Source organism: Ranitomeya imitator, chromosome 1, assembly GCF_032444005.1.
Source record: "Ranitomeya imitator isolate aRanImi1 chromosome 1, aRanImi1.pri, whole genome shotgun sequence".
In the NCBI taxonomy this organism is placed as follows: domain Eukaryota; kingdom Metazoa; phylum Chordata; class Amphibia; order Anura; family Dendrobatidae; genus Ranitomeya; species Ranitomeya imitator.
This window is the reverse complement of record NC_091282.1, coordinates 1,179,764,163-1,179,791,804: the sequence shown is the minus strand read 5'-3', so window position 1 is coordinate 1,179,791,804 and position 27,642 is coordinate 1,179,764,163. Positions and strand designations below refer to the sequence as shown.

Below are 27,642 nucleotides of genomic sequence, written 5' to 3'. Positions count from 1 at the left end.
ATTGCATGCCCCATTAAACAACAATTGTGAGTCATCTTTAAGTGCTATAGCTTTCTTCCATTTTTTTCCTAGAAATGAATGCAAAAATAAATATACAATGGCATGTAAAAGTTTGTACACCCCTGGTCAAATTTACTGTTATTGTGAACAGTTAAGCAAGTTGAAGATGAAATGATCTCTAAAAGGGCTAATGTTAAAGATGACATTGTAGATTGTATTTTAGGCAATATACAGTGTACATATATATATATATATATATATATATATATATATATATGTATATATATATACAGTTAGGGCCAGAAATATTTGGACAGTGACACAAGTTTTGTTATTTTAGCTGTTTACAAAAACATGTTCAGAAATACAATTATATATATAATATGGGCTGAAAGTGCACACTCCCAGCTGCAATATGATAGTTTCCACATCCAAATCGGAGAAAGGGTTTAGGAATCATAGCTCTGTAATGCATAGCGTCCTCTTTTTCAAGGGACCAAAAGTAATTGGACAATGGACTCTAAGGGCTGCAATTAACTCTGAAGGCGTCTCCCTCGTTAACCTGTAATCGATGAAGTAGTTAAAAGGTCAGGGGTGGATTCCAGGTGTGTGGTTTTGCATTTGGAAGCTGTTGCTGTGAGCAGACAACATGCGGTCAAAGGAACTCTCAATTGAGGTGAAGCAGAACATCCTGAGGCTGAAAAAAAAGAAAAAATCCATCAGAGAGATAGCAGACATGCTTGGAGTAGCAAAATCAACAGTTGGGTACATTCTGAGAAAAAAGGAATTGACTGGTGAGCTTGGGAACTCAAAAAGGCCTGGGCGTCCACGGATGACAACAGTGGTGGATGATCGCCGCATACTTAATTTGGTGAAGAAGAACCCGTTCACAACATCAACTGAAGTCCAGAACACTCTCAGTGAAGTAGGTGTATCTGTCTCTAAGTCAACAGTAAAGAGAAGACTCCATGACAGTAAATACAAAGGGTTCACATCTAGATGCAAACCATTCATCAATACCAAAAATAGACAGGCCAGAGTTAAATTTGCAGAAAAACACCTCAAGAAGCCAGCTCAGTTCTGGAAAAGTATTCTATGGACAGATGAGACAAAGATCAACCTGTACCAGAATGATGGGAAGAAAAAAGTTTGGAGAAGAAAGGGAACGGCACATGATCCAAGGCACACCACATCCTCTGTAAAACATGGTGGAGGCAACGTGATGGCATGGGCATGCATGGCTTTCAATGGCACTGGGTCACTTGTGTTTATTGATGACATAAGAGCAGACAAGAGTAGCCGGATGAATTCTGAAGTGTACCGGGATATACTTTCAGCCCAGATTCAGCCAAATGCTGCAAAGTTGATTGGACGGCGCTTCATAGTACAGATGGACAATGACCCCAAGCATACAGCCAAAGCTACCCAGGAGTTCATGAGTGCCAAAAAGTGGAACATTCTGCAATGGCCAAGTCAATCTCCAGATCTAAACCCAATTGAGCATGCATTTCACTTGCTGAAATCCAGACTTAAGACGGAAAGACCCACAAACAAGCAAGACCTGAAGGCTGCGGCTGTAAAGGCCTGGCAAAGCATTAAGAAGGAGGAAACCCAGCGTTTGGTGATGTCCATGGGTTCCAGACTTAAGGCAGTGATTGCCTCCAAAGGATTTGCAATAAAATTTTGAAAATAAAAATATTTTGTTTGGGTTATGTTTATTTGTCCAATTACTTTTGACCTCCTAAAATGTGGAGTGTTTGTAAAGAAATGTGTGCAATTCCTACATTTTCTATCAGATATCAGCAAAGAAAGCAAAGTAAAGACAAGACCATTATCAGTAGTTGGACAGAGACAGTACAGGCTGTGATCCAACAGAGAGGGAAACCAACCACCAGCCCTGGAGTTATGACAGCTGAGAGTCCAGTTGCAGAGCTGGCACAGCGGTATGGCTGAGTTACCCTGCAATATTGCAGATCTGGGTTTCTCAGACGGTGGTGTCGTGCTGTGTCGCCACCCAAGTTGGTCCATATGGCCTGACAGAATTATATCATGTGTGCATTAAGTTGCCAGAGTAAACTCGGAACAGTAGAGGGAGCCACTCAAGGACACAAAGCCCGGCGCTGGAGCCATGACAGGTGAGTAACACCGACTGTTATGAAAGGCAATTCAGTACCACAATGGACATAGCGGTCAGAGCACATACAGTGATCTGACAATAACCCAAAATCATAGAACGAGCTCTGAGACGTGGGAACTCTGCAGACCGCAATCCCTAATCCTCTCCAAACAACACTAGAGGCAGCCGTGGATTGCGCCTAACTCTGCCTATGCAACTCGGCACAGCCTGAGAAACTAACTAGCCTGAAGATAGAAAATGAGCCTACCTTGCCTCAGAGAAATACCCCAAAGGAAAAGGCAGCCCCCCACATATAATGACTGTGAGTAAGATGAAAAGACAAACGTAGGGATGAAATAGATTCAGCAAAGTGAGGCCCGACTTTCTTAACAGAGCGAGGATAGGAAAGATAACTTTGCGGTCTACACAAAACCCTAAAGAATACCACGCAAAGGGGGCAAAAAGACCCTCCGTACCGAACTAACGGCACGGAGGTACACCCTTTGCGTCCCAGAGCTTCCAGCAAAACAATTAGACAAGCTGGACAGAAAAAATAGCAAACAAATAGCAAAGAAGAACTTAGCTATGCAGAGCAGCAGGCCACAGGAATGATCCAGGGGAAAAAACAAGTCCAACACTGGAACATTGACAGGAAGCCAGGATCAAAGCATTAGGTGGAGTTAAGTAGAGCAGTACCTAACGACCTCACCACATCACCTGAGGTAGGAAACTCAGAAGCCGCAATACCACTTTCCTCCACCAACAGAAGCTCACAGAGAGAATCAGCCGAAGTACCACTTGTGACCACAGGAGGGAGCTCTGCCACAGAATTCGCAACAGTACCCCCCCCCCCCTTGAGGAGGGGTCACCGAACCCTCACCAGAGCCCCCAGGCCGACCAGGATGAGCCACATGAAAGGCACGAACAAGATCGGGAGCATGGACATCAGAGGCAAAGACCCAGGAATTATCTTCCTGAGCATAACCCTTCCACTTAACCAGATACTGGAGTTTCCGTCTTGAAACATGAGAATCCAAAATCTTCTCCACAATATACTCCAACTCCCCCTCCACCAAAACCGGGGCAGGAGGGTCAACAGATGGAACCATAGGTGCCACGTATCTCCGCAACAATGACCTATGGAATACGTTATGTATGGAAAAAGAATCTGGAAGGGTCAGACGAAAAGACACAGGATTAAGAACCTCAGAAATCCTATACGGACCAATGAAACAAGGTTTAAACTTAGGAGAGGAAACCTTCATAGGAATATGACGAGAAGATAACCAAACCAGATCCCCAACATGAAGTCGGGGACCCACACAGCGTCTGCGATTAGCAAAACGTTGAGCCCTCTCCTGGGACAAGGTCAAATTGTCCACTACCTGAGTCCAAATCTGCTGCAACCTGTCCACCACAGTATCCACACCAGGACAGTCCGAAGACTCAACCTGTCCTGAAGAGAAACGAGGATGGAACCCAGAGTTGCAGAAAAATGGCGAAACCAAGGTAGCCGAGCTGGCCCAGTTATTAAGGGCGAACTCAGCCAAAGGCAAAAAGGACACCCAGTCATCCTGATCAGCAGAAACAAAACATCTCAGATATGTTTCCAAGGTCTGATTGGTTCGTTCGGTCTGGCCATTAGTCTGAGGATGGAAAGCCGAGGAAAAAGACAAGTCAATGCCCATCCTACCACAAAAGGCTCGCCAAAACCTCGAAACAAACTGGGAACCTCTGTCAGAAACGATATTCTCTGGAATACCATGTAAACGAACCACATGCTGGAAGAACAATGGAACCAAATCAGAGGAGGAAGGCAATTTAGACAAGGGTACCAGATGGACCATCTTAGAAAAGCGATCACAGACCACCCAAATGACTGACATCTTTTGAGAAACGGGAAGATCTGAAATAAAATCCATAGAGATATGTGTCCAAGGTCTCTTCGGGACCGGCAAGGGCAAAAGCAACCCACTGGCACGAGAACAGCAGGGCTTAGCCCGAGCACAAATCCCACAGGACTGCACAAAAGTACGCACATCCCGCGACAGAGATGGCCACCAAAAGGATCTAGCCACTAACTCTCTGGTACCAAAGATTCCAGGATGACCAGCCAACACCAAACAATGAACCTCAGAGATAACTTTATTCGTCCACCTATCAGGGACAAACAGTTTCTCCGCTGGACAACGATCAGGTTTATTAGCCTGAAATTTTTGTAGCACCCGCCGCAAATCAGGGGAGATGGCAGACACAATTACTCCCTCCTTGAGGATACCCGCCGGCTCAGACAAACCCGGAGAGTCGGGCACAAAACTCCTAGACAGAGCATCCGCCTTCACATTTTTAGAGCCCGGAAGGTACGAAATCACAAAGTCAAAACGGGCAAAAAACAGCGACCAACGAGCCTGTCTAGGATTCAACCGCTTGGCAGACTCGAGATAAGTCAAGTTCTTATGATCAGTCAATACCACCACACGATGCTTAGCTCCTTCAAGCCAATGACGCCACTCCTCGAATGCCCACTTCATGGCCAGCAACTCTCGGTTGCCCACATCATAATTTCGCTCAGCAGGCGAAAACTTCCTGGAAAAAAAAGCGCATGGTTTCATCACTGAGCAATCAGAACCTCTCTGCGACAAAACAGCCCCTGCTCCAATCTCAGAAGCATCAACCTCGACCTGGAACGGAAGAGAAACATCTGGTTGACACAACACAGGGGCAGAAGAAAAACGACGCTTCAACTCTTGAAAGGCTTCCACAGCAGCAGAAGACCAATTGACCACATCAGCACCCTTCTTGGTCAAATCGGTCAATGGTTTAGCAATACTAGAAAAATTGCAGATGAAGCGACGATAAAAATTAGCAAAGCCCAGGAACTTTTGCAGACTTTTCAGAGACGTCGGCTGAGTCCAATCATGGATGGCTTGGACCTTAACAGGATCCATCTCGATAGTAGAAGGGGAAAAGATGAACCCCAAAAATGAAACCTTCTGCACACCAAAGAGACACTTTGATCCCTTCACAAACAAAGAATTAGCACGCAGGACCTGAAAAACCATTCTGACCTGCTTCACATGAGACTCCCAATCATCCGAGAAGATCAAAATGTCATCCAAGTACACAATCAGGAATTTATCCAGGTACTCTCGGAAGATGTCATGCATAAAGGACTGAAACACTGATGGGGCATTGGCAAGTCCGAATGGCATCACTAGATACTCAAAATGACCCTCGGGCGTATTAAATGCAGTTTTCCATTCATCGCCTTGCTTAATTCGCACCAGATTATACGCACCACGAAGATCTATCTTGGTGAACCAACTAGCCCCCTTAATCCGAGCAAACAGATCAGATAACAATGGCAAGGGGTACTGAAATTTAACCGTGATCTTATTAAGAAGGCGGTAATCTATACAAGGTCTCAGCGAACCATCCTTCTTGGCCACAAAAAAGAACCCTGCTCCCAATGGCGACGATGACGGGCGAATATGCCCCTTCTCCAGGGATTCCTTCACATAACTGCGCATAGTGGTGTGCTCAGGCACGGATAAATTAAACAGTCGACCTTTTGGGAATTTACTACCAGGAATCAAATTGATAGCACAATCACAATCCCTATGCGGAGGTAGGGTATCGGACTTGGGCTCATCAAATACATCCCGGTAATCAGACAAGAACTCCGGGACCTCAGAAGGGGTGGATGACGAAATTGACAGAAATGGAACATCACCATGTACCCCCTGACAAACCCAGCTGGACACCGACATGGATTTCCAATCTAATACTGGATTATGGACTTGTAGCCATGGCAACCCCAACACGACCACATCATGCAGATTATGCAACACCAGAAAGCGAATATCCTCCTGATGTGCAGGAGCCATGCACATGGTCAGCTAGGTCCAGTACTGAGGCTTACTCTTGGCCAAAGGTGTAGCATCAATTCCTCTCAATGGAATAGGACACTGCAAGGGCTCCAAAAAAAAACCACAACGCTTAGCAAACTCCAAGTCCATCAAATTCAGGGCAGCGCCTGAATCCACAAATGCCATGACAGAATACGATGACAAAGAGCAGATCAAGGTAACGGACAGAAGAAATTTTGACTGTACCGTACCAATGGTGGCAGACCTAGCAAACCGCTTAGAGCGCTTAGGACAATCAGAGATGGCATGAGTGGAATCACCACAGTAGAAACACAGACCATTCAGACGTCTGTGTTCTTGCCGTTCAACTCTGGTCAAAGTCCTATCGCACTGCATAGGCTTAGGTTTAACCTCAGGTAATACCGCCAAATGGTGCACAGATTTACGCTCACGCAAGCGTCGACCGATCTGAATGGCCAAAGACATAGATTCATTCAGACCAGCAGGCATAGGAAATCCCACCATGACATCCTTAAGGGCTTCAGAGAGACCCTTTCTGAAAATCGCTGCGAGCGCAGCTTCATTCCATTGAGTGAGTACGGACCACTTTCTAAATTTCTGACAATATACCTCTATCTCATCCTGACCCTGACACAAAGCCAGCAAATTTTTCTCTGCCTGATCCACTGAATTAGGCTCATCGTACAGCAATCCGAGCGCCAGGAAAAACGCATCGATATTACTCAATGCAGGATCTCCTGGCGCAAGGGAAAATGCCCAGTCTTGAGAGTCGCCACGCAAAAAAGAAATACGGTAATAATTCTCACTTGTTGTGCTGGGTCACCAGAGGAGTGAGGTTTCAAGGCCAGAAACAGTTTGCAATTATTTTTGAAATTCACAAACTTGACTCTATCACCATAAAACAAATCAGGAATAGGAATTCTTGGTTCAAACATAGGCTTCTGAACCACCAAATCTTGAATCTTTTGTACATTTATAACGAGATTATCCATTGAAGAGCACAGACCCTGAATGTCCATGTCCACACCTGTGTCCTGAACCACCCAAATGTCTAGGGGAAAAAAAAGGCAAAACACAGTGCAAAGAAAAAAAAATGGTCTCAGAACTTCTTTTTTCCCTCTATTGAGAATCATTAGTACTTTTGGCTTCCTGTACTGTTATGAAAGGCAATTCAGTACCACAATGGACATAGCGGTCAGAGCACATACAGTGATCTGACAATAACCCAAAATCATAGAACGAGCTCTGAGACGTGGGAACTCTGCAGACCGCAATCCCTAATCCTCTCCAAACAACACTAGAGGCAGCCGTGGATTGCGCCTAACTCTGCCTATGCAACTCGGCACAGCCTGAGAAACTAACTAGCCTGAAGATAGAAAATGAGCCTACCTTGCCTCAGAGAAATACCCCAAAGGAAAAGGCAGCCCCCCACATATAATGACTGTGAGTAAGATGAAAAGACAAACGTAGGGATGAAATAGATTCAGCAAAGTGAGGCCCGACTTTCTTAACAGAGCGAGGATAGGAAAGATAACTTTGTGGTCTACACAAAACCCTAAAGAATACCACGCAAAGGGGGCAAAAAGACCCTCCGTACCGAACTAACGGCATGGAGGTACACCCTTTGCATCCCAGAGCTTCAAGCAAAACAATTAGACAAGCTGGACAGAAAAAATAGCAAACAAATAGCAAAGAAGAACTTAGCTATGCAGAGCAGCAGGCCACAGGAATGATCCAGGGAAAATAACAAGTCCAACACTGGAACATTGACAGGAAGCCAGGATCAAAGCATTAGGTGGAGTTAAGTAGAGCAGTACCTAACGACCTCACCACATCACCTGAGGTAGGAAACTCAGAAGCCGCAATACCACTTTCCTCCACCAACAGAAGCTCACAGAGAGAATCAGCCGAAGTACCACTTGTGACCACAGGAGGGAGCTCTGCCACAGAATTCACAACAACCGACATAAGGTAAGATTTTTATGGAATACACCTTTTAAGTTAGCAATGATGACATAGACATATGATTTATTTTACACTATGTCTTTAGGTGAAATTAATGCTTTCCTTTAGTTTATGACATTTTTTGTATATATTCAGTAATATAAATTGCTAGTAGCGTCCCTTTGAGCTACTGTGTCAAGCTATTTCCTTTTCTTTCTATACGTAGGTCTATTCAGGGATTCAAGCTTGAGGAGGATAATTTTTGCCTGTAGGACATTTTTGCAAGAAAGCTTGGGTGGGTAGATTACACAAGAAGGAAAACACACAGCAAGTCAGCAGGATCTAGAGGCAACATGGCAGATGTGACAACCTACATGGTGAGCTGCAACATGTGCTACATGTTCACAGATCGACCAGAAGAAGAATCCAATTTCACCTGTCAGAAGTGTAGACTAGTGGCCCTTTTAGAAGAAAAGGTGCGGGGTCTGGAAGAAAGAATAGCAACTTTGAAACTCATCAAAGAGAATGAAGACTTCCTAGACAGAACAGAAGCATCTCTACTGGTCACAGAAGGTGAAAAAAGTGTCAGAGAACCTCCAGAAGCAGATGAGTGGAAGCATGTGACCAAAAGAAGCAAGAAGACCATGGAGAAATCACCAACCACACAACTGAAGAACCGATATCAAATCTTTGTAGAGGATGAAGATGGCACACCTAAGGATGAAGCAATACCAGCAAGCAAAAAAGTAAAGGGCACACAGCAACAAGTGACAGCAAAAAGTACAGCCAAGAAGCAACAAAGAGTGGTGGTGGTGGGAGACTCACTACTGAGAGGCACAGAAGCAGCCATCTGCAGACCGGACATAACCGCAAGAGAAGTATGCTGCCTTCCAGGTGCGATGATCAAGGATGTGACCGATAGGATACCAAAGCTCTTCAGCTCCAAGGACGTCCACCCATTTCTTCTCATACATGTTGGCACCAATGACACGGCAAGGAAGGACCTACCGACAATCTGCAAGGACTTTGAAGAGTTGGGGAAGAAAGTAAAGGAACTGGATGCACAGGTAGTTTTTTCTTCTATCCTTCCAGTAGACGGGCATGGCACCAGGAGATGGAACAGGATCCTTGATGCGAACAACTGGCTAAGACGATGGTGCAGACAACAAGGATTCGGATTCCTGGACCACGGTGTGAATTACTTGTACGCTGGACTCCTCGCCAGAGACGGACTACACCTCAACAAACCTGGGAAACACACATTCGCCAGAAGACTTGCTACACTCATCAGGAGGGCGTTAAACTAGAAGAAGAGGGGACGGGAAGAAAAACATTAGACTCGAACAAAGAAGACCCACGAAAACATACTCAGAAGGGAGGTAAGAACATTTCTAAAACAATCCACAGTGAGGAGATTGGAACAAAACAAAATCCTCTAAACTGCATGCTCGCAAACGCCAGAAGCCTGACAAACAAGATGGAAGAACTAGAAGCAGAAATATCTACAGGTAACTTTGACATAGTGGGAATAACCGAGACATGGTTAGATGAAAGCTATGACTGGGCAGCTAACTTACAGGGTTACAGTCTGTTTAGAAAGGATCGTAAAAATCGGAGAGGAGGAGGGGTTTGTCTCTATGTAAAGTCTTGTCTAAAGTCCACTTTAAGGGAGGATATTAGCGAAGGGAATGAGGATGTCGAGTCCATATGGGTCGAAATTCATGGAGGGAAAAATGGTAACAAAATTCTCATTGGGGTCTGTTACAAACCCCCAAATATAACAGAAATCATGGAAAGTCTACTTCTAAAGCAGATAGATGAAGCTGCAACCCATAATGAGGTCCTGGTTATGGGGGACTTTAACTACCCGGATATTAACTGGGAAACAGAAACCTGTGAAACCCATAAAGGCAACAGGTTTCTGCTAATAACCAAGAAAAATTATCTTTCACAATTGGTGCAGAATCCAACCAGAGGAGCAGCACTTTTAGACCTAATACTATCTAATAGACCTGACAGAATAACAAATCTGCAGGTGGTCGGGCATCTAGGAAATAGCGACCACAATATTGTACAGTTTCACCTGTCTTTCACTAGGAGGACTTGTCAGGGAGTCACAAAAACACTGAACTTTAGGAAGGCAAAGTTTGACCAGCTTAGAGATGCCCTTAATCTGGTAGACTGGGACAATATCCTCAGAAATAAGAATACAGATATTAAATGGAAAATGTTTAAGAACATCCTAAATAGGCAGTGTAAGCGGTTTATACCTTGTGGGAATAAAAGGACTAGAAATAGGAAAAACCCAATGTGGCTAAACAAAGAAGTAAGACAGGCAATTAACAGTAAAAAGAAAGCATTTGCACTACTAAAGCAGGATGGCACCATTGAAGCTCTAAAAAACTATAGGGAGAAAAATACTTTATCTAAAAAACTAATTAAAGCTGCCAAAAAGGAAACAGAGAAGCACATTGCTAAGGAGAGTAAAACTAATCCCAAACTGTTCTTCAACTATATCAATAGTAAAAGAATAAAAACTGAAAATGTAGGCCCCTTAAAAAATAGTGAGGAAAGAATGGTTGTAGATGACGAGGAAAAAGCTAACATATTAAACACCTTCTTCTCCACGGTATTCACAGTGGAAAATGAAATGCTAGGTGAAATCCCAAGAAACAATGAAAACCCTATATTAAGGGTCACCAATCTAACCCAAGAAGAGGTGCGAAACCGGCTAAATAAGATCAAAATAGATAAATCTCCGGGTCCGGATGGCATACACCCACGAGTACTAAGAGAACTAAGTAATGTAATAGATAAACCATTATTTCTTATTTTTAGGGACTCTATAGCGACAGGATCTGTTCCGCAGGACTGGCGCATAGCAAATGTGGTGCCAATATTCAAAAAGGGCTCTAAAAGTGAACCTGGAAATTATAGGCCAGTAAGTCTAACCTCTATTGTTGGTAAAATATTTGAAGGGTTTCTGAGGGATGTTATTCTGGATTATCTCAATGAGAATAACTGTTTAACTCCATATCAGCATGGGTTTATGAGAAATCGCTCCTGTCAAACCAATCTAATCAGTTTTTATGAAGAGGTAAGCTATAGGCTGGACAACGGTGAGTCATTGGACGTGGTATATCTCGATTTTTCCAAAGCGTTTGATACCGTGCCGCACAAGAGGTTGGTACACAAAATGAGAATGCTTGGTCTGGGGGAAAATGTGTGTAAATGGGTTAGTAACTGGCTTAGTGATAGAAAGCAGAGGGTGGTTATAAATGTTATAGTCTCTAACTGGGTCGCTGTGACCAGTGGGGTACCGCAGGGGTCAGTATTGGGACCTGTTCTCTTCAACATATTCAGTAATGATCTGGTAGAAGGTTTACACAGTAAAATATCGATATTTGCAGATGATACAAAACTATGTAAAGCAGTTAATACAAGAGAAGATAGTATTCTGCTACAGATGGATCTGGATAGGTTGGAAACTTGGGCTGAAAGGTGGCAGATGAGGTTTAACAATGATAAATGTAAGGTTATACACATGGGAAGAAGGAATCAATATCACCATTACACACTGAACGGGAAACCACTGGGTAAATCTGACAGGGAGAAGGACTTGGGGATCCTAGTTAATGATAAACTTACCTGGAGCAGCCAGTGCCAGGCAGCAGCTGCCAAGGCAAACAGGATCATGGGGTGCATTAAAAGAGGTCTGGATACACATGATGAGAGCATTATACTGCCTCTGTACAAATCCCTAGTTAGACCGCACATGGAGTACTGTGTCCAGTTTTGGGCACCGGTGCTCAGGAAGGATATAATGGAACTAGAGAGAGTACAAAGGAGGGCAACAAAATTAATAAAGGGGATGGGAGAACTACAATACCTAGATAGATTAGCGAAATTAGGATTATGTAGTCTAGAAAAAAGACGACTGAGGGGCGATCTAATAACCATGTATAAGTATATAAGGGGACAATACAAATATCTCGCTGAGGATTTGTTTATACCAAGGAAGGTGACGGGCACAAGGGGGCATTCTTTGCGTCTGGAGGAGAAAAGGTTTTTCCACCAACATAGAAGAGGATTCTTTACTGTTAGGGCAGTGAGAATCTGGAATTGCTTGCCTGAAGAGGTGGTGATGGCGAACTCAGTCGAGGGGTTCAAGAGAGGCCTGGATGTCTTCCTGGAGCAGAACAATATTGTATCATACAATTATTAGGTTCTGTAGAAGGACGTAGATCTGGGGATTTATTATGATGGAATATAGGCTGAACTGGATGGACAAATGTCTTTTTTCGGCCTTACTAACTATGTAACTAGGTAACTATGTATGAGGACCTAGATGAGGCAGGAGTTATAGGAAATCAAAGCCGGCTGACACCTTCTAGCAGGAACACAGAGGGACCTATTACTTTGTACTTTTGTCCCATTACCGAGCTGTCTCTTCCCATTACAGCACAGTGTATTCTGCGAGGGATCTGTCTGAACTGCAGCCTAATTCTCCCAGATGCTTCAGTAGTTTTACATCCAGCCATTGCTTTCATCATCCGCCATCAGTCACACTTCTGGAGGCAATGCAATTTTATGTTGGTTATGAGGAAAACAAACAAAAGAAGCATTGCATTACTATTAGCATTGTGATCATGAAGGCAGGCGGTTGTGTCACTACTACGGAGACTTTATTCCAGATTCTGAAAACATGGGGCATAAGTTATCTGCCAGGACATCTGGAAAAAAATGCTAAATTAATGAACATGCTGCTTTTTTTACCGCGATGTGTTTTTTTCGCGGTAAAAAATGCATCATGTGCACAAAAATTGCAGAATGCATTCTAAATGATAGGATGCATATGTCTGCAGTTTCTAATGCGGTTTTATCGCGTTTTTATCTATAAAAACACGCGAAAAAACCTGAACGTGTGTACATACCCTCTCCCTTTTAAATGTTTGATCATGGGATTAGGGAATGGGATGTGGATCAAACACAGGCTTGAAGGTGGCAGATAATGGTATCCACTAAGCCCTTTTAACAATTAGCTTAAAGGGAATCAGTCACCAGGTTTTTGCTGCGTAATCTGAGCGCATCATAAAAGACCATGAGTCCAGCAATGTATCACTTGGTGAAGTTTTGATAAAATCCCTGCTTTATTTGCTGCAGATCTACCAATTCTCTGAATGCTGAGCTCCGTATAACCACACCCACGCCACTGATTGGCAGCTTTCTCTGTACACTGCGCATAGGCAGAAAGTTGGCAATCAGTGATGGGGCGAGCTTACGCAGAGCGAGAGAACTACATGGCATAGGACAACTAGTCCTCTAGTCAGGGCTGCCACTAGAAATTTCGGGGCCCCATACTGGCAAAATTTCCGGGGCCCCCTTGAGACTCCGCCCTGGCTCCACCCCAGCCCCGCCTCCACGCTCCACCCCTCGAACTGTCCACAGTCCCACCGCTCTCTCTTGGAAAAACTCCACTTCTCACCTATCACACATTGACAGTTCCCATCACCAGATCACAAACATAGCTGGCAGCTTATGTTTTGGCCAAAAGATTTATTAAGCCACCAAAATGACAAGGTAGACACTTTTGGCCAGGCCCTACTCTGCTGTAACCTATTAAATATTTGTTAAAATATGCAATACAATTTAGGTATATTTTTATTTATTTTTCAATTTTTAAAATGACCTATAATACCACATACAAGGAACAAATACCACAGCACCATGACCAGACACCATATCACCACAGTGACCTATAATACTATCTACAAGGCACAAATACCGCCACACAATGACCAGATGACATATTACCACCACAGTGATCGAATAATATCAAATACAAGGAACAAATACCACAACATCATGACCAGACCACATATTACCACCACATAGTGACTGAATACTACAATACTGATCAATAATAAAAAAAAACACAATACTATCACCATCAGTGCCATTATACACAGGAGATCTGTACTTAGTATGCAGTGTCTGTGTACAGGTAATACAGTGATCACCAGTGACATTCTACACAGGAGCTCTGTATATAGTGTATAGGTAATCCAGTGATCACTGGTGACATTATACACAGGACCTCTGTATATAGTATACAGTGTATAGTGTCAGTGTATAGGTAACACACTGACTCACCAGTGACGTCTCTAGGTGAAGTCCTTCATCTTTCATCCAGCACAGACCGCCATCACTTCATCCAGCCAGGACTCGTCTCTGCAGGAAATAACACCGTTATCTCGAGTTCCACTTGCAGAACACATTACTTAATGTTTCCAACTTGTACATTACACCACATGAAGAAGGCGACATAGTATCACTCTACACAGTAATAGGACCGCCCCCCCATTTAAAACAGTATACTCAAAATAAAATAAATACATCACTGCAGTAATAATATCCCTTAATTAGCCCCTATGGTAATAATATTTGCCATCCTAGCCCCCGTGTGTCTCATTTCTGGCGTCAGCCATATGTTCTCCCATCCTGCCCCGATGAGTATCCATCCTGCCCCATATGATCTCCCCATCCTGCCCCATCTGTCTCCATCGTATCCATCCTGCCCCATGATCCTGTCCCATCTGTCACCAATCCTGCCTCTAGTGTCTCCAATCATGCCCGTATCACCATTCTGCCCCGTCTCCAATCATGCCCCCTGTGTCTCAATTCTGCCCCATCTGTCTCCAGTTATGCCCCAGTGTCTCCAGTCATGCCGCCATGTCTGTCATCCTGCCCCCTGTATCTCCAATCATGCCCCGTTTCTCCATTCTGCCCATGTCCAGCAATCTGCCCCTGTGCCCAGCTTTCTGCCCCTGTGTCCAGCTTTCTGCCCCTGTGTCCAGCTCTCTGCCCCTGTGTCCAGCTTTCTGCCCCTTTGACCAGCGTTTTGCCTGTGTCCAGCGTTCTGCCCGTGTCCAGCGTTCTGCCCGTGTCCAGCTTTCTGCCCGTGTCCAGCTTTCTGCCCCCCCTGTGTCCAGCTTTCTGCCCGTGTCCAGCTTTCTGCCCCTGTGTCCAGCTTTCTGCCCCTGTGTCCAGCTTTCTGCCTCTGTGTCCAGCGTTCTGCCCCTGTGTCCAGCGTTCTGCCCCTGTGTCCAGCGTTCTGCCCCTGTGTCCAGCTTTCTGCCCCTGTGTCCAGCTTTCTGACCTCTACCCCCCCCCCCCCCCGTGTCCAGCTTTCTGCCCTCCCTGTGTCCAGCTTTACTGCCCTGGGCCCCCCCGGATCGCCGCTCTCAATAAAAAAAAAACAAAATAAAAACAAGTTCTGCTTACCTGCCGCGCTCCTGCTCTCTCCACGCAGCTGCAGCATGCACTCGCCGGCGACTGACAATGACGTCAGACGTCGGCGACCTGCACGCTGCGGCTGACGTTAGCTGCCAGCCTCAGATTGGCTGGCGGCTGTTAACTATTGACGTGCGGGCGCGGGCCCGCACATCAATAGCGTGAAACAGCTGCAGAAACCGCTAAGGGCCCGGTTCAGCTTGCGGCTGCCGGTAGGGGCCCGGTGAGCAGATAAGATGGGGCCCGATGCGGGCCCCCTCTGCTCACCGGGCCCCATACGCCAGTCACGGCCGTCATGCCCTGATGGCGGCCCTGCCTCTAGTGATAATCTACTGTTGATAAAACATTGATTTTATTGAAACTACAACATGCAGTCCATTAATTGGCACATTGTTGGAATCAGGGTCTCTGCCCTTACAAGGTTCCATCAGATTAATAGCAAAAACTTGCTGACCGATTCCCTTTAAGCCCCACTGTATAAACCCCTGTCAAGTCAGTACATACCATAGAGGAAGTTTATGCTTCTTGGAGTCTCAAAGAGGGCCGGATTAAGGTTGATGGAGAACAGTAGACAATTTAGTGAAGATCTCATCTAGACCCCAATGTAGACTTCATCTAGATCCCAATGTAGACTTCTCTTGTCTCCAAAATAGACCTCATCGAAACCCCAATGAAGATCTCATCTAGACTCCAATGTAGACCTCATCTAGACCCCAATGTAGACCTCATCTAGACTCCAATGTAGACCTCATCTAGTCTCCAATGTAGACCTCATCTAGACCCCAATGTAGACCTCATCTAGACCCAAATGTAGATCTCATCTAGATTCCAATGTAGACCTCATCTAGACTCCAATGTAGACCTCATCTAGACTCCAATGTAGACCTCATCTAGACCCCAATGTAGATCTCATCTAGACTCCAATGTAGACCTCATCTAGACCTCATCTAAACCCCAATGTAGACCTCATCTAGACCCCAATGCAGACCTCATCTAGACCCCAATGTAGATCTCATCTAGATTCCAATGTAGACCTCATCTAGACCCCAATGTAGACCTCATCTAGACCCCAATGTAGATCTCATCTAGACTCCAATGTAGATCTCATCTAGACTCCAATGTAGATCTGATCTAGACCCCAATGTAGATCTCATCTAGACCCCAATGTAGACCTCATCTAGACTCCAATGTAGACCTCATCTAGATTCCAATGTAGACCTCATCTAGATTCCAATGTAGACCTCATCTAGTCCCCAAAATAGACCTCATCTAGACCCCAATGTAGACCTCATCTAGACCCCAATGTAGACCTCATCTAGACCCCAATGTAGACCTCATCTAGACTCCAATGTAGACCTCATCTCGACTTTTTATAGAGCCAAATGTAACATGATCATGGCACTGTCCATTAGTTAAATTTTTAGTTAAAGGGAGAGACCCAAGCCCGTCCTTACCTAAATCATCAAAAGATATGGCTACATACATGGGTTTATATCTTAGGGTACGTTCACACGTTCAGTTTTTGGTCAGTATTTTACATCAGTATTTGTAAGTCATAATCAGGAGTGGGACAATCTGAGAAAAAGTATAATATAACACGTGCATCAATTCTTAATTTTTGACCCACTCCTGATTTTGGCTTACAAATACTGATGTGAAACACTGACCAAATACTGATAGTGTGACCGTAGCCTTAATCTCGGTGAACAGGATTGCTGAACAGCTATTAACAGATCCTTGTTTTCACGAGAGATGGTCATGGTAAAGATGACACGTGTCTATACCCTATTCAAATAAATAGTAACTGTAATGAATAAATGATGCAATACTATAGGGAACATTATAAGAGTGTCCACTTTTACATTTTAGGCCCTTTGAAATATTGCTACAATAATTTGGTCATCATTGTTGGTCCCCATATGATAAAAATGCCATTGAGTTTAATTGATAAATGCATACAGTAAATATGTGATATACAGATATGTCTCAGGGTGGTGAGGGCTAAGGCTTGTGCCCCTCATTTGTTCCTTATAATCTTGCCAAAATCTGATCTTTTTTGATACTGGGCAGAGAGAACATGTATGTTACATATGTCAGAGGCCACAGCCTCAAAAAGGGAACCTTCAACATACTTGGTGCGAGCCTCTCCGTCTGCCAGATTCCAGAGGCACACCGGTCTTTACCCTTTAATCCCTGTACAGGGATCTGGTTTTAAAATGAGCTCCACGGGATAGCTTCCACGGAAAAGCTGCTTTCCAGAGGAGCAAACCAGAAGCAAGCGAATGGTCTGGAAGCCAGAAGGTCAATATAGGGAGAAAATCATAAAGAATAGTCAGAAAATGAGCCAAGGTCAGAATCAGGAATGTCCAGTGGGAATTTTGCAAGGCACACAAGTTCACAGAATCTAGTCAGATTATAACTGGAAGTGGAGAGAAGTATTTCAGGAGCTTAAATAGTTTGCAACACCCAGTCCACATGGCATGAGGTACACACTGACAGAAGTTAACGATATATCACCCAGCCTGGATGTAGCTACAAGTGCCAGGAGACACAGAACTAGAACTGTTGACCTGCATCTTCCACCACGAGATTGGGGTGCTGCCCGGCGACAGAAGCAGAGAAAGGAAGAGCAGGCACTGATACAGAGGACCTGTACTCTTAGCAAACTAATGGATGGAGAAATGGCACAATAGTTATGGAAAGAGATAATAGGTGCTCATCCGGTTATTCTGCCTTAAATATTCCACCATCAATTGTGAATGGTATTCCTGAAAAAATTACAACTCAGCCACAAAGTGAAGACAACATAAAGATACAGAACGGAGTCACCTAATGCGCTTGGAACTTCATGGCAAGGATTCTTATGTCCGAGCAACTGCATACAAGCCTTACATCACCAAGCACAATGCCAAACGCCAGATTGATGTTGTAAACCAACTTCATTGGACTCGAGAGCAATGGAAACATGTGCTATGGAGTGATGCCTCACAGTTCTCTCTCTGACATCAGATGGGTTTCGTGAATGCCAGCAGAGCATTACCTTGGCATCATTAGCATATAGATCGTACTGGAAGCCATGACAGCCATTATAAGTTGTCCCAAGCCAAAGGTATAGTTGGAGAAGAGTAACGGTACACAGACAATACAGCGAAGGTCATCAATAGAGAGAGGGCAGGATGAGTAGGTAGTGTGGAATTGAGATGCTAAATGTGCCGTTAGTGAGGTATGTAGAGATCCAGGAGAGGGTAAGATCTCTGATGCCAAGGGAGAAGAGGATCTGCACTAAAAGTGCTCAACTGTCTTGATGGCATAGGACAGGTCTAGCAGGTGGAGTATAAAATATTGTCTGTTGGCTTCGGTGGATAGTAAGTCCTTGTAGTTTTGGTAAGGGCAGTTTTCAGTGGCTGGGACAGAAGCCAGACTGTAGATTGTCGAAGAGTCAGTTGGATGAGAGATGTCAGGAAAGTTCAATGCTGCTCAAGGAGTTTGGAGGCAAAAGTGAGCAATGATCTGGAGCAAAGCTTGACGTAGAGGTTGTCTCCTTCAGGATAGGTGTTATGGTTGCATGAAAGAGGAAGGAAAGATGCTAAATGTTAATAAATTGAACTGATGGGATAGGATTGGCATAAGCACAGTGGTTGGGTTGGGGAGGAGGTGGGATGGGAAAGGGTAAAGTGCACGAGTGGTGAGGTGTGATTTAGATAGAAAATGTGCTTGTGATTGCATTGAGCGGTGTTCCCCAGTTTGTGCATCTAATGCTGTTGCAAAACTACAACTCACTGCACATCCTGGAGATTACATTTTGAAATGCCTAAATATCAATAGGTTTGGAAATGAAAGAGTAGTTCACAGGTCACCACACCTGCAAGTTAGGACATAGAAAGAAAAATCTGGCCTATGTTTCACTGCTCCAAGGTGCTTGCTTTATTTACAGGGTACAAATACAGGACCCATGCTGGCAATAAAACTAGTAGTAGGTTGGAAAGCACAAATGAAAGATACTTTTGTCTTACCTTTTGCCTTGCTTGTAATATTAAGCATTTGTCTCACAGCAGAGAAGGCCCCATGTATCACACGGCTGTCATATCCAGGTTTGTGCTAAAATATAATAATATGTATATGTAAGTATGCTCCATAACTTATCTAAATATGAAAAAGTGAGACACTACATATGCTTGCTCACTGCTCGACAAGAGTAGGTTCCCAGAAGAAAAAACTTCAATCATGAAAAAAATACACTTGGGCACACAAATGAAGAAAAAATTATTATTCTGAACATGTTTATTTATTTCTCATTGGCAGAAAGGCCTTTTTCAAGCTTTATCTGCATGTGGAGAGATAAGAACGTAATAGTGTCGACAAGCTCCCCAAAGGGTGTGCACAGCATCTCCACTTCCCTACATTTCCCCCTTCTTTAACAATGGCCGTCCTCAGTCATCCATAACCTATAAAGCACAAAAGGCAGTAACACCACCACATAACATGTAATGCATTTTAATTAAACAACTCTGGAACATCTTCTTGTGAGGCAGAGTCGATCCGGTCCTTCTTGGTAAGGACCCCGGAACAGTAACACAGTCTTATTGACAGCCCATAGTCCTGGATATAGCTCACTCCATAACTGAGGGTGTAGGACCCTCCAGCCATTTTAGTGCCTTTTAATTCAGCAAAAAGGCACAACAGGACAAAGGGGAAACCAAAAACAGTTCGGCCTACCTCAACTTTCAAATAAATATGGTAGTTCATTCTCTCCAAACTGTTCAGAGTCCCGGTATCTTGGACCAAGGGTTCGCTAGAAATGCTACCCTGGAGCCTCAAACTACTCTGAGTACATGGGGTTGCAACAGGCACAACTTGCAGCCTCTCCAATTTCTGATTCTCTTAGGTCACTTATTCAGACCTATTTCAGACCTTATAGTCCTCAATATTTTATAATGCACTCCTCATAGTCCTCCATACAGTATAATGCACCCCAGTCTTACATACTGTATGATGCACCCCCCCCCCAGGTCCTCCATTTATTAAAATACACTCCCATAGTCCTCCATACTGTATAATGCACTCCCTATAGTCCTCCATACAGCATAATGAACCTCATAGTGTTTGATAAAGTATAATACAGTCCCCATATATTACATATAGAATCATGCACACCCCATAGTCCTCCAGTATTATGGCCACCACAATGTGCTCACAGCACAGTGTGGAGCAATGAAGTGACATCAATGCGCCCACTGGCTGAGACGTCAGATGCAGAAGGGAAATGAATGATGTGAGAGGAAGCGTCACTTGATGCTCCCTCCGCCATTATTGCTTTCAACTGTATCGACATGCAGGATGCTGATACAGTTGAATGTGTGATGCCAGACAGGGTGGTGCCTGTAGCCTGCACTGGCACCACCCTCCGACTCATGGGCCCCATAGTATAGCGTGATCTGCCACAATTAGTGGCATGTTACTGGCTAAGGGCCCCTAGCGGGATGGGGGTCCTGGGCAAATGCCCAGTATGCCCTGCCCTAATGCCAGCTCTGCATGAAGGACAAAGGTGTGTGCCAGCTGTTACTTTTCTGTTCACTGAGGTTACTCTGCCTAGCCCAGGTGCTTCATTCTCTTGCTTGACATCCAAGTCCTGCTCTCACTCTAGACACAGGGCCGTAAACTCCTCCAAACTGCCAACGAATACTCTGCCATCATTCCACTTCTCGGTCTCGCAACATAGGGATATTCACTCTTCGGCTCCCATCAAACTAATTGCATGGACCTTCTCATCAATGCACAGATCCTGTCATCGTTTCTCTCCCATCCGATCGGTGCCCCCGCAATGTCATAACGAAGACCTGATCATTGTCATGACAACCTGTCATGACGACCTCCAGGTCTTCCAGATACAACAAGCCTGTTAGATCATGCTGAGAACTTATTCTGCATGAGAAATGGCAGAAAAAATAGATGGAACAAATTCTTTACCTGCTGTTGATTTGTTCAGTCTGCCACACAAAAAGCACAGTAAGGCTTCTCTCACTTTTATCCTTCACTCTACACTGAACGCTTACACTGCGGTTTCAGTGTAAATCTATGAAATACATGATACAGATGGAACCCCAACAGAAGATTCACTACTTTGAGGCAGATGGAGACACTGTCGATGCTGTCTGGCCTATCATCCAGCGGTGTCTGTCTTTTTAAGCATGCATAAAACCATGGTGAGGTCACAATTTTGTGCACTTCTGAGAAGAAAGATGTGACAAAACTAGAGCGGAGGATACAGATATCCCCCCGCCGTCACCAATCTGTGACGAAGCTTACACAGTCACAACTTTCTGGCACCCCCCTTCCCTCAGGTCAGTCTGGGAACTGCACCGAGGATAAGTGGTAGCCGGAGAGGCTGCCCTGTTACGTACTGGTTATCGAGGCACTCTGCAGTGAGGGCGGTATACAGTATATATCACTAGTCCCAGGCCAGTAATATATATATATAAACCACTGGTCCGTCACTGCCAGGATTCCCCAATAACACCAGAATGGTATGTTGCCACCAGTTCCTGGTTACATATAAGCCCAGTCCATTAACACGCTTATGTCGGGTCAGAAACCAACCCCAGGTAACATATAAGCACTAGCCGGACTCACGGACGTGGGAAATTGGGATTCGAGGTAAAAGAGCAGCCCAAAATTAATTGATATTTTAATTGCCAAAAGGCACACTAGATAATACAAATATATAGGGTAATATACAGATATTACAACCAAAAGTACAGATAAAGGTAGGGTACAGGTTTGGGATTGCAGTTAGCTGTATGTGTCACGTTACCATTCCTATAACATGTGGGCCCAGGGAAGCACTCGAGTCCAGAGGTACTTTCTTAGTTTCTGGTCCGTCTCCACGCGTGACGTGACGAGGCTTCCATGGCAGAACAATGACAATGGTTAAAGGTGTGTAGCTTGCTCTTAACCCTTAGCTCGCCCCCTCCCATATTTGCCACCGCCCCTCTTGGTCGGACTGAAATCTTCTCCCTTGACCTCCTAGCTGGAAAATTCTCAATATCTAGGATGGGTCTTAACTTCCTAGTGGGAAGTCCAAATGGGACAACTGATGTCTCAACAGGTTCGTTGGGGCTGGATCAATATGGAGAGTCCAAACTTGGGTCGGCTAAGTGGTTCTGGAGGGCCAGTCTCGATAGCTCGGTATCTGGTACAGCTAGAGATGATGAGACACAGAGGTGTGTGCGGAAGGCTCCCAGGATTCTGGTGGCATATTGGACTTAACCATGAGATGCTTGGTACCCTCATAATTCATTTCTAGGTGTCGGTGCCCAACTGTCTAAGCCTTCCATTGATAGCTGATTGATGTTGGCAGCCTTGCACAAAAGATAGCAAAGGGTCCCAGCTCTGTTCCTCCTTGCCTTAATTAACATGTGGCCTCTAATTCTCTAGCCATATGGCATGTTCCTGTTCTTTTGGGAATTTTTGTACTTATCCGATGGGTGGGGGCCACAGTTTCAAGAGCAGAAGGAGATCTCTGGGCCCGAATTAATAAATCTAAAATGGAGTCTCCCTCATCCCTCAAAAAAGACATCCCTAAACTGAGACCAGAAGGAGTCCAGGGTAATTCTGCTGCATCATTATATTGATTGGATCTGTCCAAAGTTTCATCTGTATCATGTCATTCGGAGATTTAGATGGAATCCCCGACATAACTGCTCAACTTAGAGCGCCAGATAAATGTGATCCCAAACGTTATGTAAAATGTTCCTAATAAAAGCTTCAACTCAATCCACAAAAAAGCAGGTCTTCACTGACGTCCGTCACCTGTTAATGGAAATATAGGGGGCTTCCATGTGACTGGTAACACAAAGGTTCTGGAAACATGAAATGGTTCATCCAAAAAGAAATTGAGTGAATTTTGTTGTTCCAAATCCAAATGCCCCTCTCCCTTCTGAGCCCCAGTGTGCCTAAACCACATTTAGCGTCCACATGTTTCGCATTTCTGTAGTGATGAGAGCCCGCTTAATTTATGGGTGCATGTCTCCAGAAGTAATGGTATAAAATTCTGTGACCCACCTGTGGTGTCAATATAATCACTACACACCTAGATTAATTCATTGGAGGGTGTAGTTTTGTAATGACGCTGCCTGGTGTCACAGAGAGGCAGCCTAAGGGGACGCTAGCAGGAGCACAGGGAGAGGGAGGAATGAGGGATGCAGTGCACACAGGACCTGAACTAGGCAGGTCACGTGATCATTGCAGGGACGATGGGGCCGAGTTACTGCACGAGAATGGAAGGTCTACCAAAAGACACAGGATACAGTGTACTAAGACAAAGACGTAGTCAAAGGACAAGCCTAGGGTCGGGAGCCAGGTGCAAGCGAGGTACCAAGGGGCAAAACAGCAGATTAGTCAGAGACAAGCCAAGGGGTCAGAAAGCCTGGACAGACAGAGAAGTACCAAGCAGAAAACAGGGGCAGTAGTCAGGGGGCAAATCGGGTCATACACAGCAAGGCACCCACTCACAGAGGCACAACGATTGCAGATGAATAACCTGGGTCAGCTATCTCAAACCGAGTAGACGGAAGTATATCCGACTCAGACCCTGGAACTACCAGCATTAAAAAGCCTCCCCAGAACCAAAGAGAGGCAGACTAATTGAACCAGCCCATCCAGAGTTATGACAAGTTTGCAAATTGGGGTCATTTATGGGGGGGGGTTAATGTTCTGGCACATCAGGGGCTCTGCCAATGTGATATGACCACCTTCCAACCATCCAGCAACATCTGAACTCCAATATGGCACTTCTTCCCTTCTGAGCTTTGCATTATGCCTCAAAAGTAGTTTTTGACCACATATAGGAGATTTGTGTACTCGGCAGAAATTGTGCAACAAACTGTACCATTCAATTTCTCTATTATTCCTTTTGAAAATTGAAAACCCTTGTTATCCTTCTGAAAATGAAAAATTTGGGGCTGAAGCAACATTTTTACGGGAAAAGTGTACTTTTTCATTTTCATGTATGAACGTTATAAAATTCTGTGAATCCCCTGTAGGTTTAAGGTGCTCACCACACCTCTAGATAACTTCCTTGAGGAGTGTAGAGTCCAGAATGGGGTCACTTTTGGGGGGGTTTCCACCGTTTAGGAACATCAGGGGCTCTAAAAATGTGACATAGCGCCCACTTTAATTTTCAGTCCATTTTACGCTCCAAAACTCACTTGGCACTCCTTCCCTTCCCAGCCCTACCATGTGTCCAAACAATAGTTTTCCACCACATATGGGGTAACGGCATACTCAGGAGAAATTGCACAACAAATTGTATGATCCATTTTCTCCTGTTACCCTTGTTAAAATTTAGGGCTAAAGTAATATTTTTGTGGGGAAAAGTAAAATTTTCATTTTTTTTTCCTCCACATTGCTTTAAATCCTGAAGAGTTACTAAACTTCTTCAATGTGGTTTTGAGCACTTTGAGGGGTCAATTTTTTAAATGTTGTCACATTTGTGTATCTTCTGCCTTATTGTCCTCACAAAGTCACTTCAAATGTTCCGGCCACAGGCATTCAGCACAGTGACAGCTGGGATGCGGGGTGAGTAGTGTTAAGGTACCGTCACACTAAGCGACGCTGCAGCGATACCGACAACGATGTCGATCGCTGCAGCGTCGCTGTGTGGTCGCTGGAGAGCTGTCACACAGACAGCTCTCCAGCGACCAACGATCCCGAAGTCCCCGGGTAACCAGGGTAAATATCGGGTTACTAAGCGCAGGGCCCCGCTTAGTAACCCGATGTTTACCCTGGTTACCGTTGTAAATGTAAAAAAAAAACACTACATACTTACATTCCCGGTGTCTGGTCATGTCCCTCGCCTTCAGCTTCCCGCACTGACTGAGCGCCGGCCGTAAAGTACAGCGGTGACATCACCGCTGTACTTTACGGCTGGCCGGCGCTCACCAGTCAGTGCGGGAAGCTGAAGGCGAGGGACATGACCAGAAACCGGGAATGTAAGTATGTAGTGTTTTTTTTTTTACATTTACAACGGTAACCAGGGTAAACATCGGGTTACTAAGCGCGGCCCTGTGCTTAGTAACCCGATATTTACCCTGGTTACCAGTGAAGACATCGCTGAATCGGCGTCACACACGGCGATTCAGCGATGTCAGCAGGAGATCCAGCGACAAAATAAAGTGCTGGACTTTCCCCAGCGACCAACGATCTCCCAGCAGGGGCCTGATCGTTGGTCGCTGTCACACATAACGATTTTGTTAACGATATCGTTGCTACGTCACAAAAAGCAACGATATCGTTAACGATATCGTTATGTGTGACGGTACCTTAAGTCACTGACACCGCGCACCCTTCTCTCTGCCTGTGTCCCACCCGTTGGTCACTCCCTGTACTCAATTGAATTCACGTCTGTCAACCATCACTACATGAATTTGTCAAAAGAATCACCATCCCATCTGTACATGAATATGTCACCAGAACCAATTTGTTAAAATTGAAGCACTGGTGTCCTGGGCTCAAATCCCACCAAGGAGGACATCTGCAAGGAGTTTGTACATTCTCCTTGTCTTTGCTTGGGTTTCCTCTGGGTTCTCCGGTTTCCTCTCACACCCCATATTTATACTGATAAAGAATTTAGATTGTGAGCCCCAATGGGGACAGTGATGATGATGTCTGTACAACGCTGCAGGATATGATGGCGCTGTATAATCAAAGCTTTATAAATACATAATAAATAAATGTATGTCGTCATTCCAAAACATGGTGGAATCAATCTTTGTACCCCAATCTGACCAAACTACCGCTACGTGCTCTGTTATCCACCGACACAAAAATCTGCATTTGCCAAGGCCACATTCAAACCAAGAGAGGAAGTTAAACTAAAACTAAATAAGACCTTTGTTCTGGCATGTAATAGGGACATCAGATGTTATACCATATGCAGTGCGACAAATTCAACCTAATAATAATATATATTTGTTTTATTTCTATAGCGCCAACATATCCTGCAACACTTTACAATGCAAAATTTCCAAGACGACCCCTGAATATCATGAATCTTTAATTGTATTGGTCCTCTCATATGGGCCAAATAGACCCCATTGCCTGGGGGTCACTGCAACCCTTGCACCCACAATAGTTATGCCCCTGACAATATGCACATAGTTGGCATCACTATACAATCTCAGCTCACCAAGTTTTGCAAAATTACAACTCTGTCTGTAATGGTCAGATCACGCTGGGAGTTATAGTTTTTTAACAGTAGGAAAGCGACAAATTTGAGGCAACTGGACCAGATGATACATTTTTGGGTACATATTCTATTAAAAAATGTACTTCCTAGTTTGGACAGATATTTTCTAGAAATTCAAATGTAAAATTATTGTTGCACAGATTTAAAAACCCCCCAAAAATATTGACAGCTACAAAAGTCAAAAACTTTACATTTTTTTCCTGGTCATCGAAAGGCTTAAGGATTTATTTGTGGTTACCTGTGGACTATAATACCCTGTGCAGGACACTGTATATAGAGAAAAGACACACGTTCATTTACTTACCACTGAACCGCAGACCTGGCCTATGCCAATCACCAAGAAACTGAGCCATGTGAAGCGGCAGGCGGCCTCCATGCTGTGTCCTTGCCTCCCGCAAGTGATAAAAGTTTTCTGTGGGCTTGAGCTAAAGTAAATATTCCAGGGATGGTCAAATGGTCATCTTGGTGTTTTGCAAGCAGCTGTGATTTCCTGCTGTTCCCTTCTGTCTCTCTAAGCACATTGCAGGCAAAGGGAAGAATTAGCATTTAATTATTAACTACTGATCTGGTGGGCGAAATGTAAGTGGGGTAAATTTTGCAAAAAAAAGTCTAAAGGTACCGTCACACTTAGCGACGCTGCAGCGATACCGACAACGATCCGGATCGCTGCAGCGTCGCTGTTTGGTCGCTGGAGAGCTGTCACACAGACAGCTCTCCAGCAACCAACGATCCCGAGGTCCCCGGTAACCAGGGTAAACATCGGGTAACTAAGCGCAGGGCCGCGCTTAGTAACCCGATGTTTACCCTGGTTACCAGCGTAAAAAAACAAACAGTACATACTTACATTCAGCTGTCTGTCCCTTGCCGTCTGGTTCCTGCACTGACTGCTGGCCGCAAAGTGAAAGTGAAAGCACAGCACAGCGGTGAGTCACACAGCGGTGACTCACCGCTGTGGCTGTGCTCTGCTTTCACTTTATGGCCAGCAGTCAAGGCAGGAACCAGACGGCAAGGGACAGACAGCTGAATGTAAGTATGTACTGTTTGTTTTTTTACGCTGGTAACCAGGGTAAACAGCGGGTTACTAAGCGCGGCCCTGCGCTTAGTTACCCGATGTTTACCCTGGTTACCAGTGAAGACATCGCTGAATCGGTGTC

At 44.6% G+C, this 27,642-nt stretch overlaps 1 protein-coding gene across 1 annotated transcript in view; it reads right to left on the bottom strand.

Moving 5' to 3' along the window:
• The window catches only part of HGFAC (HGF activator), a 108,535-nt gene extending 81,525 nt beyond the window's left edge, over positions 1 to 27,010 (bottom strand). The window contains exons 1-2 of the mRNA XM_069745803.1: positions 26,793 to 27,010; positions 19,257 to 19,341 (exon numbers count right to left, since the gene is read on the bottom strand). Coding sequence (XP_069601904.1) covers positions 19,257 to 19,341; positions 26,793 to 26,864 — 157 coding nt within the window. The 5' untranslated portion in view covers positions 26,865 to 27,010. The remainder of the gene's footprint in view (positions 1 to 19,256; positions 19,342 to 26,792) is intronic.
• Positions 27,011 to 27,642: the final 632 nt, after the last annotated feature.